Source organism: Stegodyphus dumicola, chromosome 8, assembly GCF_044657685.1.
Source record: "Stegodyphus dumicola isolate Sdum_Otavi_A_Nest chromosome 8, ASM4465768v1".
NCBI classification, from domain to species: domain Eukaryota; kingdom Metazoa; phylum Arthropoda; class Arachnida; order Araneae; family Eresidae; genus Stegodyphus; species Stegodyphus dumicola.
Genome location: NC_140775.1, coordinates 40929469 through 40943915, shown reverse-complemented (window position 1 = coordinate 40943915; position 14447 = coordinate 40929469). Strand labels below are relative to the sequence as shown.

Genomic DNA, 14447 nt, shown 5'->3' with positions numbered 1-14447 from the left:
ATAACTATAAAAAATTATTTACTTCAGCTATATCGTCTGCAGATGCATCTCCATGATCAGCAAACCATGTGAAAAATGTCCTTGGTGTTTCATGTGCCCTTTTCCGGCTATTTTTCATCTGTGCCTGTCTTTCTTTATGTCTTTTGGTTAAATCCATTCCATCTTTCCATTTAATAGGAGTTGACTGAGAAGCTGGATCACCTAAAGAATTAAATTCTTTCCTCAATTTTAATATCACAGTTTTCAAAACACATTAAAATTTATTGTACATTAGAATTGAGTAATTTTTGCTCCCATTCAAATTAGATTACTATCCAGTTTAATAATACATGTTTAAACAAATAATAAAAAATTAAGACATTTTAAAAGGAATTTTCATACATAGCAAAATATAAAGCTTCTCAAAAAATTATAAATATATGTCAATAGTGCACACATATTATAAAGCAACTACTCTGAAACAGTGAAATTGGCAATTTGCATCACATATCACTACTAGCATTCCTACAGAAATGCTACAGTTAACAAAATTCCACAATCAGATTAATTAAGAATTTTAATATAAATTTAGCACAATAAAAGATTAACACACTTAAATTGGTATGCAATCTTCCCTTATTATGCCAACAGATAATTATTTCATCAGGTGAAAATATTTATATTATACAGTGCACTCTGTAAAAAATGCATTAAAGAAAGGAACTATGCTATAAGAGGTGTAAAATGCGACATTTTCTGTAAAACTAACTAAAAAGAAAAAAAAAAAAAGTTTATGCACTTTGATTTTTAGTGGCATTACTCTCAGCTGCATCAATTAACATGCAAAACTTGAAATGTGCCCCTCCCACACACACAGATACATACCAAAAAAATGGTTTTCCATTTTGTTCTTAAACAAAATATGTGTAAATCTCTAATAAATCAGACTGGATCGCAATTAAAGTAATAAACAGAGGAGCGTTCTTCCACACAACATTTATTCACACACACCAAAGACGAACTGAATACATATACATAATTGACATCACAGTTTCTTTTTACAAACAAACACTACCGCCATCTATTGGCGATCTATGGATACACAATCCTAAACTTAACACTCCCCCTCCATGCATCCGTATATGGATGCATCAATTTTACTGAACTTCAAGATTATAGTCTTTCAATTGGTCTTCTAACAACACCCTTATCCAACTGAATCTCACAAGATCTAATTCTATCATCTCTTCCATGAAATAATTCCTTAATCCTACCTATCTTCCAGTTACAGCGTTTCACATTATCTTCTCGTACAAGTACAACATCATTAATTTTAAACACGGGAGAATTCTTTGGAGTTTTTGAAAACATGACTGATCTTAATTCTTTGAAAACATGACTGATCTTAATTCTAACAAATATTCTTTATAAAACCTTTTCCAAAAATGCTCTAATATTAATTGCCTATGCTTCCATCTCTTAATCAACTGAGATCTTGTAGATTCTAGTTTAGATTCAGGTGAAGGTAAAACAGTCAATCTAGACCCAGTTATAAAATGAGATGGTGAAAGAGGATCAGGTTCATTTGGTTCATTGTATACATACGTTATAGGTCTAGAATTAATAACAGCTTCAACTTCAACTAAAACAGTATACAGTTCTTCATAATATAAAGAAGCTTTACCTAAGATACGTTTTAAACAAGTTTTTACAGATCTTACCAAACGTTCCCAGAATCCGCCCCACCAAGGAGCACCTTCTACAATAAATTTCCATTCAAACCCATTTTTACCAAGGAAATTTAGAATCTTTTCATCTTTACATAATTTATAAAAATATTTTAATTCACGATCAGCAGTCTTAAAGGTTTTAGCATTATCAGAATATATAACTCTACAAATATCCCTACGTGCAAAAAATCTACGTAAGGCTTGAATGAAACACTCTGCACTTAAATTTGATAACAATTCTAAATGGACTCCTCGAGTCACTGCACAGGTAAACAATGAAATATACACTTTTGTACCATCCTTTAAATACAAAGGGCCAGCGAAATCTATGCCACTTACCTCAAACGGTTGAGCTTTCTCCACTCGGTCAGCTGGAAGAGGAGCCGATATCTCGTGTCCAGCTTTAGCATATTTTTTACAAAATCTACAATCATGTAACACAGATTTTACAAAACGTCTAGCTTTTAAAATCCAAAATTTCCCTCTTACTTGCACTAAAGTTTCATTTACACCACCATGAAGTACCTTTTCATGACAATTCAAAACAATTAAACGAGAAAAATAATTATTTGGTAATATTATAGGCTGAATTTCATCGACATCTAATGATGATTTCACTAATCTACTTCCAACTCTTAAACAACCCTTTTCATCCATTACTGGATTTAACCCAAACAATTTGGAATTATGAGACAATGATTTTTTACATTTAACATCATTCAACTCTTCAAAAAAATACTCACCTTGTGATAAGATAATCCAATAACACATAGCATTACATATTTCATTTTTGGTCACAGGACCAATCACTCTATTCTGTGACTTTAAATTATTAATGAATCTAAATACATATGACGTGACTCTCAAAAGTTTACCTAAGTCACTAAAGTTTTCTATTTTTAACACTGGTTGTAAAGGTTGAACACTGCTAGTAACTTGAGTCACAACTCTTTCTTCAGCACTATCTACTATGTTACAATGCTCGTTCACTTTAGGCCAATTTATTTCATCTTGATGAAGCCATGAAGGTCCATGCCACCACACTTGATCTACTACAAGATCACTCACTTTAACACCACGTGTGATTTTATCGGCTGGATTATCTGAGCCAGGACAATGATGCCACATGCTCGGGGATGTTTTGTCTTGAATTTCAGACACTCGATTTTGTACGAATGTTTTCCATCGCCGTGGTGAGTTCTTTTATCCAATGAAGCACAATAAGAGAATCTGTCCATAAATAAATCTTAGCACAAATGGATTGAAGGAAATGCACACGGACTGTAGTTACAAGTCTTGCACCTAACACTGCTGCCATAAGCTCGAGTCAAGATAATTTTTTCAGGGGAGCCACTCTGCTCTTGGCTATCACTAAACTTGTTCCACAATATTTTAAGCTACGGAATTCCACGCACACTGCTGCTCCGTAAGCACTTTGAGATGATTCACAAAAACAATGTAGTTCCAGTGTTTCATCAACATCACGAAAATACCATCGAGGTATCTGGATATTAGGTAGATCACATAGTTGCTTATACCATTTGTTCCACTTGTCTTGCAATTCTGGTGGGATAATTTCATCCCAATCAACACCTTTCAGCCATAAATCCTGAAACAGAACTTTTGCTTGAATAACATATGAAGCAAGAAACCCAATAGGATCAAAGGTTTTTGAAGCAGCTTTTAAAACACAGCGTTTTGTTTGGTCATTTGACTGGATGAAATCAATAACGTCTTGTGCATTAAAACAGAAGATATCCTTAATTGTATCCCATTCAAGTCCAAGAATCTTTGAGGGGGAATCACAGTCAGGCAATTTAAAGTTAACGAAGTTGTCACTTCATTTATACTGGTTTTTTACAGTATCCGAATTAGAATTCCATTTGATCAAAGTCATTGATGCCTTTTTCATTATATCATTGGCTTCATGATATATCTGTATAGCTTCCTCCTCTTGCTCAAACTTGAATTCTCATCAATCCACAAAAATCGCATTGAATCCCGATCTTCAGGTGCAACAGAAATTTGTAAAAACGCTTTCTCAATATCTGACGTAAATGCAATTCGATGAAGTCGAAAATTTATTAAAACTTTCAAAAGTTCAGGAAGAAGATTTGGTCCTTGTAGTAAATTATCATTTAGAGATTCATGCATACCTGCCAGCCTCTAAAGACAAAAATTCAGAAGATTTCTCCAAAATTCAGAAGAACACAAAGAATTAATATCATGCTTTGATATTAAAAAAATAACAATTTATACAAATAGAAAAAAGAAAATTGTACTTACAATAGTAAATCTCAATTAAGTAGTAACTAAAAAATTTATTAGGAAACTTAAAACAAGAACTTAATGTTACACAAAAAAAAATTATTGCAATGAATTTAGAGTGCATTTTTTGGCTTTAGGCAAAAATTCTTTGGAAAATTTCTTATCATAACAATTAGTTTCCTCATTACATTTAGCAATTAAAATGTTTTCTAGAGTTTCTGGTGAAATTGAAGAACGAAACATAGTTTTGTTTTTCTTCACAACACTGAAGACTCTCTCGCACTCAGCATTACTGTGTGAAATTACGAGAATAGCACATAAAAAACTCTTGCTAGTCTCGCACTCAGCATTACTGTGTGAAATTACGAGAATAGCACATAAAACTCTTGCTAGTCTATCATATTTTGGTGTACCATAAGCTCTTTTCATTCTTTTTAAGGTACTAACGAGGACATCAAGTCTATCTCCTCCAGAACTGGCAAAGTCTTCAAACTGTGTAAACAATAACTCTGCCAAAATGACATCAGCATCCGAATTCATAGCCGAATTTGAGGAAGCACTTCCGCAGAGAAGCCGGTAAATGTAAACATCGCCAACTTTGGCGATAATAGTTCAACCTGGGAAACCCAGCGGATTTATCCTATTCGCTTGTTCGAAGTTTGCAACCATTCCTCTTGCGTTCACTTTGTTGAATTATCACTGTCGTTGTTCGCATTTGCAGATTTATATTATTCTTCTCTTATTTATTAGAAATATTTTCGTAGAATAGATGCCAGTTTTCGGTTCTGGATGAAAGGAAGAAAATACGGCGGGATGGGTAAATGCTAATTTGTAACACGGCTGTTTACGTTGTGTTCTTAATTATTAACAGCTGTAAGCATGCAGAACTATGAGGTTTTTAACTCCTAAAATAATTTGTTTTCGTAGGCCGCAAAAATATGCATATGCATTTTAAGTAATTAAGTAATGCTTTTATTTTTATTATTGGTTATTGTCATCTAAAATTACAAGAATAAATCAATTTCTGCTGGTGAAAGGAATATATTGTTTTCCGTGTTAACTGGAATTTAAGACAAATTTTTTTCGTTTATCACGTTTAACCGGGTAATTTCAGTACATTAATACTAATTTATATTTTTTTTTTCCGTTATAAATGCTTATATATAGTCTTATGCTTAATATATTCTTTTTCTGTGCTAACTTGAATTTAATACAAATTTATTTCCGCATATCACGTTTAACCGGTTAGTTTTACATCTACATGCATATTATCTGTGAATTTTTACTACCATATGCTTAATATATTGTTTTGTCTTCTAACTTGAATTTACATGCACTAAAAATCACGTTTACAAAATAATAAATATCACGCTTACGCGGCTCATGGTCGACGAACCGCGAGCTTGGAGAGTAAAAATGCAACGGGTTCTTTCCCGAAGCGCCAACAGGTTCTCTGCGGATGAAAACCAGAATTTGAAAAAAAATCATCCACTTTCTTTGACGTTGTCGAAGCCGAAGCATTAACTTGCTAACATTAATGCTTTTTAGACTTAACAATGCTTCACAATGTCGCTTCTTCCACCGTGACTTATTATGAAGTCACACACGCACACGTTGCAAAATGCATAGTTATTTCTTTTGAAGGATTCTTTAATTGTTGGAAATTCGGCTTTGTAGGCACGCCGAAAATATTGAGAATATGGTTTTTTTTAAACTCATTTCGTAACAATGACGTATTAAGAAAATTCGTAGCACGTGCAAACAACAACAACAAAAAAAAAAAAAAAAAAAAAAAAAAAAAACAGAATGCGACAATCCACGCTAAAAAAAAATCTGGCGCCCACAAAGAAAAGAGTGGGAGAAACAAGTTCAGCGCATTGGATTGGCTGGTTAAGCGGCGAGTTGGGAGAAAAAACAGGTTACTGGATTCGAAGTAATCGGTAGTTGGCGGTAAAACACGATGCGATTGGCGAAAATCGCTGAATTGGCGAAAAATTCTAAAATTTCGACAAAAATCACTAAAAAAACTTGAAAAAGGAAAAAAATCGTAAAAAATGGATTACGATCGTAAAATCGTAAAGACAAACGCATTTTCGTAAAAATTATGAAAGATTCGTAAAAGTTGGCAGGTATGCTCATGATTTTTTTTCCTTTGAAGAAGCATCATAAACAATGCAAAGTTTCATAGAATTATGATCTTCACGGATGACAGCAGGGTGAGGTATGTAGTAAGTTCGTCTCCCAGATGGAGTACCAAGATCGACCTTTTCTATGATTTCTTCCTTAAGCTGATAGTCAATCACTTCTTTATATTGCGCATAAAAGTTCAAGTTTGATTTAAATTGATCAGATTTAAGAACAGTCTTTCAGCATTCTTAAAATTGTCTCTTAAAGTCACATTCTGATCTTTCCATGGAAGTCTGACTTCGTATATATCACCCTTTTGTGTAATCGAGTTGTTAAATATTTGCAAGGCCATTTCATTTTGTTCTTCGTCAGAAATATTTTTAATTCCTATAGATTCAATATTCCAAAATGATTCGACGCTTTTTAGAAGTTTCTCTTCTACACTTACGTTTAAACACGCATCATGGATTTGAAAGTCTGATGAAGAAAATTTGCCTTGTATACACCACCCAAACAAGGTTTTCATCGCTACGGCATTTCTGTTTATCCTTTTTATTTCTTCGCTTGCTATTTTCCACATAATGTCCGCGCCGATTAAAACGGAAATATGATTCATTCCATCGGCTGCGCCGCAGTCTCGCCGAATGCTTGGAGTTTGGATTTCATTTCTACATCTGGTACTCGTATATCGGCATTTGTTATGACTGGTACTTCAATGAGATTTATGGATTTTTCAGGGTCATTAATATTTCGGAGCGTAAGTTGAACTTTCTTTTGACGCCAATGTTTCCCGTTCTTTTCACCGAAGGTATGCAGATTTAAAACAGTTTCTCCTTTCACTGGTAACTGTAATTTTCTTGATAAATCTTCTCGAATTGCAGAGATTTGGCTGCCGCCGTCAAGAAGACATCTCACAATACAATTCTTATTTCTGCCCTCAGCCACAGCATACACCATTTGAAGCATATTATTAGATAAAGTTTTGGCAGAAGAATTTTGAACAATTTCTGCCAATGTTTTGGTTTCCTTATTTTTTGCACTGGAGACAGCTGATGCGGGATTCACACACACACTTTCATGATGTTTACTGTGGCACTTTTTGCAGGAAAACTGTGTGTTCTTACAGTTGATAGCTAAATGTTTACATCCAAAACACAGAAAACATTTTCCTGTACGTTTCAAAATGTTGCGTTTCTCATCAGCGTTCACCTCAGTACATTTATATTTCGTATGATCTTCTTTGTCACAAAATATACATTCGTATCCAATTGTTGATAAAGCTGAAGCAGTCGGAACTTTCGGTTTATAATTCGGATAAACTTTCGTGCGTTGTTCATTTTGACGAAAGTATGGTTTCTGATTAGTTTTCGCAGAGTTCATTAAACTTGCAGCTTCTCGACAGTTAACTTCCTTTTTTAAGAATTCTTTATATCAAATCCTGCTTCCATATTTCGACTACGATTAAATTCCAAATTTAATTCCTCTGGAAATTTCTGCAAAATGATAGGACAGAGAATATTTCCATAACTTCCAGAAGTAACGTTTAACGATTCTAAACTTCGAATGTTGGCTTCGCATTCATCGTACAGCTTACGCTGTGCTTTAACATTTGAAATGTTTCCCACTGGTTCAAGGGATAATAATTTATTCATATGCGAGGTGATAACAACATCTTGTCTTCCAAAACGTTCTTTCAATATTTCTACTGCGGAATCATAATTCTGGTCACTTAAAGCGAAACCGGAAATGGCAGCTAAAGCATTACCTCCAAGTAAGGATTTTAGGTACGCAAATTTTTCAGTTTTTCTCAATCCACTATGATTATGAATTGTATTTTCGAATTGGTTCCAAAAGTCTAACCATTTACACGAATCTCCGTAATAAGTTCCGATTTGCAGACGTGGCAACTTCACTGTTTTCGTTTCAACTGGAAGTGCAACATTAGCCGTTTCGTTCCGATGAACTGTTCTAGAAGATTCCGAATTCTTCAAAAATCATTGCATTCTTCCTCTCCATATAACAGTTTTATCCTGGTATTCTTGACTTAAGGTAACTTCATTTTCAATCTCCTCCAAAATTACTTTCGTTTCTATTTCTGAATCTAAACTTTTCAGTTCATTGATTTTCTCAATTAACTGTTCATATAAATCCTCGATTATCTCAATTTTCTCATTTAGCGGAATATTATTTCCTAAATTCGTTTCGACTTTGGTTATCAGTTTCGTAGTTAATTGTCTAACAACCGATCGTTTCTTTTTCAAATTTTCAAGAACGCCCTCCATTTCCGAAATATTCAGTCTGTCGATTTTCTGGTTCGTAATAATCCCGGTTTGCAGGCACCATAATCAAATATGTGTAAATCTCTAATAAATCAGACTGGATCGGAGTTAAAGTAATAAACAGAAGAGTGTTCTCCCACACAACATTTATTCACGCACACCAAAGACGAACTGAATACATATACATAATTGACATCACAGTTTCTTTTTACAAACAAACACTACCGCCATCTATTGGCGATCTATGGATACACAATCCTAAACTTAACAGTTCTGCAACACAACTTGAAAAGGATCCCAATTAGATAAATTTGACTTGATATTATTTAATGTATTTGGATTATAAAGTAATTGCAGCATGATTTTAAAATGAAATTAGTATTTAATTCACCATTCTCAATTTTATTAATTTTATTATTTCTGCAACTTTCGTAAAACTGATGAGAATCTCAGTGCGAGAAAGGAAATCTTATTTATCAATGAAAACATACACCTTCAGTGCCATGGGCACAGTTGCCAAACTTGAAATATGAAAAACTGAAGTTTTCATGCTGCGAGGCGGCAGCATTTGGCTCTAGTGTAGAATTGGATGCCCCTTCGATTAGTGACAATTTTGGCAATGAAACTCCATTTCAGGTTACCATGCTAGATTTAACTTTGTTTCAGCTTCCCAATTTTTTTTTTTTTTTTTTTTTTTTTTTTTAAGTAAAAAATAGATTGATGTGCACATGGACACTGAGTTTAAGCAATTCTTTTACTTCTTATTTTGGTTTTCTGTAGCAACCATCTTGAAATTGTGCTATCCAGGCACATATCTTGGAGTCAAAAAAAAATCTCTGCCCCCCCCCAAAAAATATACAAACATGGTGCATCTAATTGTAAACCTTTACCCAACATTTTAAAATAATGCTAAATTAAATTCACTTTACAATACACATGCACAATTCAAATTACTTACATGGTACTCATATATTATCACAATTAACTTGGTGCAGTTTGGCAAATTTTACGGAATAAAGAGAAAATTTTGTTTAAATGTAAAAAATGTATACCACATGGATGCATATTTCACACTTCAACTATATAGTTATTCCAAAAAACAACCGGTAAACTAATCACAAACTGGCTTTTGTTCTAGTTGCGGTAGAAATTACTTTGAGAAAGGGTTTGAGGCATTATTTATTTGGAATTAATTTTTGAGCAAAATACTGCATTCCTGCAGAATTCTCACTGTTTCTTCTATCATAGGTCATACAAGCCTAAATTTTAAAATAAAGTTTAAGAAGAAGCATAATTTTTCTATAAAAGCTGTGAGAACTTGGGGCACAACAAAAAGAAAACAGGAAAATGCACATGGCTTTCTAGAAAATTATGTGCCTGGTTATCAGATCCTAAATTCTGGCTGATTGTGGCTGAAATGGTTGTGATATGTAAATACTTTAATTGTTGTAATACATTAATATTTAATTAGATATTCTAATTTTTTATTTTCTTTGGGTAATTTCATTTTGTAATTTTGGGATTGTAATTTTTTAAGTTCTTTGGCTAATTTCAGTTAGTAATTTTGTGAAACTAAGAAAATACTGAATACGAAAACTCTGAATTTATCAAAGTACTTTTAAACACATTCAATATTAATTATTCGTACAGTCAAAAGTCCTTAATCCAAACTCGTTGGGACTTCGGCGATTCCGGATTATAGATAGATCATCAGTTTAAATCTGGTAAGATGGCATGCAGAAGTTATAAAATTAAAAATATGAAACTGTAATTTATGAAATAAAGAGTAATTATGATCTAAAGGTTATCAAAATTTACAAAAAAAAGCTTAATATTTGTTTACTTTATTAAACATTTCTTTCAATGCGCGCACGCGTAAAGCATACATTACACATAGTCGAAATTAGAAAATTGCAACCAGAAAACTATTTGATGTGTATTCGCGATATTTACAACGATACGGAATTTGATTTAAATCATATCAAAGCCTGAATACATCGAGAGGAAATACATTTAGTAAAGAATTATAAGCCGAATAAAATAAAAACTGCGCCGAAGATAGTGCTGACAGATCAACTTCCAGTTCATTGTGCGCCGCGACGCAATTTTTACAATTATAATATTTTTTGGATAAAATATACCAAACTGCAGCAAAATGGCTGCATTAACACATTAAGTACATTCAGTTAAAATTTTTGACAATGTCACTGACCAAGTATCTAAATTACTTAATATTAGTTTTATATTAAAATTCACATTTCATTCATTGAAATGAAATCTAAAAACATATGAGCAATGTTTTTAAAAACTACTGAAATTTAGACACATTTAAAGCAAAAAAGTAATCCTTTGATAAATTGAAAAATTTCAAAATTAACCATAAACTATTTACTAAATGTTATAATTCAAAACATTCTTGTGAATAAAAAATATATTGGTAAAAACTTACTGTACCTTCCGATTATGCGCAGCACCCATATTTTAATTCTCCGAAAGCTAGTGCGTTTTCGGCAAAATTTCAAGTGTACATGCAACAATAACCAACCAAAGCATGCACATGTGTTTGAGAACATGAAAATTTACACACTTTAACTTATTTTATTGAATAGGATATAAAAAATGCAAATACTAGTTTTAGAACTTTTTTTCTCATGAAATTTCTTATAAAAAGCTTCTTTTTATAAATAATACCTATAAACTGTAAATATAGCCAAATTTTTATCAATGAGTTCTCGAGTTTTCTTGAGCGTGCTGGTAATCAGAAGGTACAAATTTACATATCTGCAAAAAATATACAAACCTGAAGAACCGAGGTGGAACTCTTTGACAATGACATCATTTTCAAAATATGGATTTTCATCGAAGTAGAACTTAATTCTATAACCTGATTTAATATCTTCAAATTCCTCAACTTCCAATTTGGTCAGAAAATGCAGACATTCTTCTTCTTCTTCATCAAGGATAGCAGAAATTTGGGGATGATTTACAAACTTTTCCAATTAAGAAAAACACAATGAATAAGAACAGATAAAAACAGGAAAGAGATCAAATAAATTATCAGACTTCTACTACCACTGAACTGTTACAATTCTTGAGAAAACTTTTAAAAAATCAAAATTTTTCTTTAAACAGACTTATATTTTTGATAACGGCAAACTGAATCCATGGGAAATGGGTAGAAGGAATGGCAAGACATACTTCATGAAAATATTTTAAATATGATGAAATTCTTAATCTGCAAGAGCTATAACATGCTTATAATTATCATTTACAAAATTTCTGGCTTTTCTTCAGTTGGCAATCCTGAAAAAGCACCAGCAGTTTCCCAAAAACTGTCGTCCTGCAATGTGACGCTACTTTAAAAGAACTCAAAACTGAATATGCAAGACTTAGGTTACTGTCTATACACTATTCTCATGTAAAACATTAGTATTTTTAGATTATAATAAAGTGTAATTTTATGCTTTGTTATATTCCAAATTTTATGCTAACTGGCTATTTCACTTCTTACACTTGAGAAAATCTTAATGGAGAATGAAAGCTTTTACTTTATCAAAATACTTTTAAATATGATAAAAATAAAATAAATAATTAGCATACATACTATAGCGTGAATAAACTTAATGTACTGCATTTTAATGTAAAACAAAATTCAATACAAACATTAATACTAAATACTGATTCAGGATCAATTCAGGATTTACACGCATTTAAACTTGCAATAAAAAATCTAGCATCATTTATAGTTTTGCAGTTTTTATATTTTATAAGTTTATTTTTAACATTTAACATTAAAAGATAAGTTTCTTGATTTCATTCTAATACATAATTTTAAAAGTTCATTAAAAAATATCTGTTCATCCTCTTCTAATAAAATGATAGAACAGCATTACACATTTTTCTGGGATTTTTTATATTTTTTTAACTAGCAGCATGTGCAGCATTTTTGGTTTGCATAGTGTAATTTGTCAGATCATATAATGAATGACAGTCATTACAATGACGAAAACTAGCCCATATAAAATGAGTCTTATAAATAAGTAATTTAAACAGCAATATGGAATTTTTGGTACTTATCCGTTTTGCCGGCGCAGGCGATAAAATCGCCAATAATGGTACAACGGAATATCCTCTATTCCAAACTAAGATTTAACTTTAAATTAATGTAGATAATTACTGAGAGAATTAAATTTTTGTAGCGTAGTTTACTTGAGATGAGATTACTTGGGGTCACGCAATATGAACCGGCAAATCAGGATGTTGTACCATGAAAGCATAGTAAATTCTTGAAAATTCTTTGTCTTTATTTATTGGCTTTTTTACAAATTTTAAACGACATTAAAATGTTTATACTTTCAAAACAAAAAATTCTTAGAACTAACATTTGTCAACATTATGTGTACGCCGTGTGTTGTCACCAATAAAGTCTGTTTGGCAAGATTTGCGCCAGCAAAACGGAAAAGTACCTGAATTTTTATGCAACATATTGATTTCCATAGCAATTAAACAGAAATGCAAGAAAGCAATGCATTATGTTTCTTAAATTAACAGAAACCTTAGTTAAAATGAAAACTACATTTCTTTCATGCAACATATTGATTTTCATAGCAATTAAACAGAAATGCAAGAAAGTAATGCATTAAGTTTCTTAAATTAACAAAAACCTTAGTTAAAATGCAAACATTTCTTTCATGAATTTGTGGATTAAGTTCTAAATTTCTTATCTGTAATTAATTTTCAGAAGCATGTTGCTTACAAATAAAAATGGAATAATTTCATTTTAAAATAACAAATTTTTATACCGTTACATATATGTAAGCAGTTATTTATAAGTCTTTGGATTATCTTTTAGGAGTGAAAGGAAATTATGAAACTTAATAAAAAGGTGAACTTTATGCTAGTGTAATAAAAAAGTAAATTTATCAAAATGGTAAAAAATGAAACTGATATACATACATGTGTGTGCATATGTTATGTAGCTGCAGATTCACACAATTTAGTTCTGAACAAACATTTTTGAGAGACATATTCCGAGTCACACATCATCAATCTGCATCCAATACATGAAAGTTTGTTATGTCTTTAGATATAAAATGGATGGCAAAGGAAACTGAGCCACAAAGTCTTAGCTGAGGGCAAGCAAGTAGGAAAGCATAACACATGGGAAAAAAAAGATGACAGCTTGGAAGAGCTAAACCCATAAAGCACTGCTAGTCAATTACTTTTTTCTTGACAGGTGGAAAAATTGGCTACATGAGGTTTTTTAAATTTTTTCCCCAAGCATAACCAACTTTTCTAAGAAAACCTCCATAAAGACATCCTTTTCCATGGTTACACAGATTTAGCATTGACTGTCATAATCCCAATCCAAATCATTTTTACTTCCATTCAGTTTTTAAGGCGTGCATAAGGATTTTCTTAAATACCTCCATGAAAATATCCCTCCCAAAAGGCAGCTATCAATACTTTGGACCTATGTAGACCTTCTAACATTGCTTAAGATCATTTATCTCTTCCTTTCCACAACTTGAAAAATAAATATACACATTTATCTAGATAGATTTAGATAATGTTTAATGCATTACAAATGTAGCAGTGCCAAATGATAACAAAATTTTAAAAAAAAGTAGCGTTTTATATTCATAAGTAAATTCTTAATAGCGTAATAGAAGGCTGACTGCACTCTACCCAAAACTGAAATTCTCCTTTTAAGGGACAATAAATAACCCCCTAGTTGAGAACAACTGTGCTATAAACTCTCCTAAAGCATTATAAATTAAATTTATGGCCAATTTAAATCACACACACACACACACCCACACACCAAAAAAAAAAAAAAAAAAACATTCACAGAGAAAATTTAGCATAATCATGTATTTAAATACTTGTTCTGATATAACATTTAACTTAACGGCTAGAATCCACTCGGGAAAATTTTCAATGGGATAATATTCTGAAAAGCAGTTTTAGGGGAGGAAGGCTTTTTCCAAAGCCACACAAATTTAAAATGGAAAAAAAGTACAGAGTATATTATTGATTATCCACACACGTGCACAGTCGAAGA

General features: G+C 32.0%; 1 protein-coding gene across 1 annotated transcript in view; it reads right to left on the bottom strand.

The window, feature by feature from the left end:
- Positions 1-14447, bottom strand: part of Set (NAP domain-containing protein SET) — a 45041-nt gene that overhangs the window by 24579 nt on the left and 6015 nt on the right. The window contains exons 2-3 of the mRNA XM_035368430.2: positions 11184-11373; positions 23-201 (exon numbers count right to left, since the gene is read on the bottom strand). Of these exons, the coding sequence (XP_035224321.1) occupies positions 23-201; positions 11184-11373 (369 nt within the window). The remainder of the gene's footprint in view (positions 1-22; positions 202-11183; positions 11374-14447) is intronic.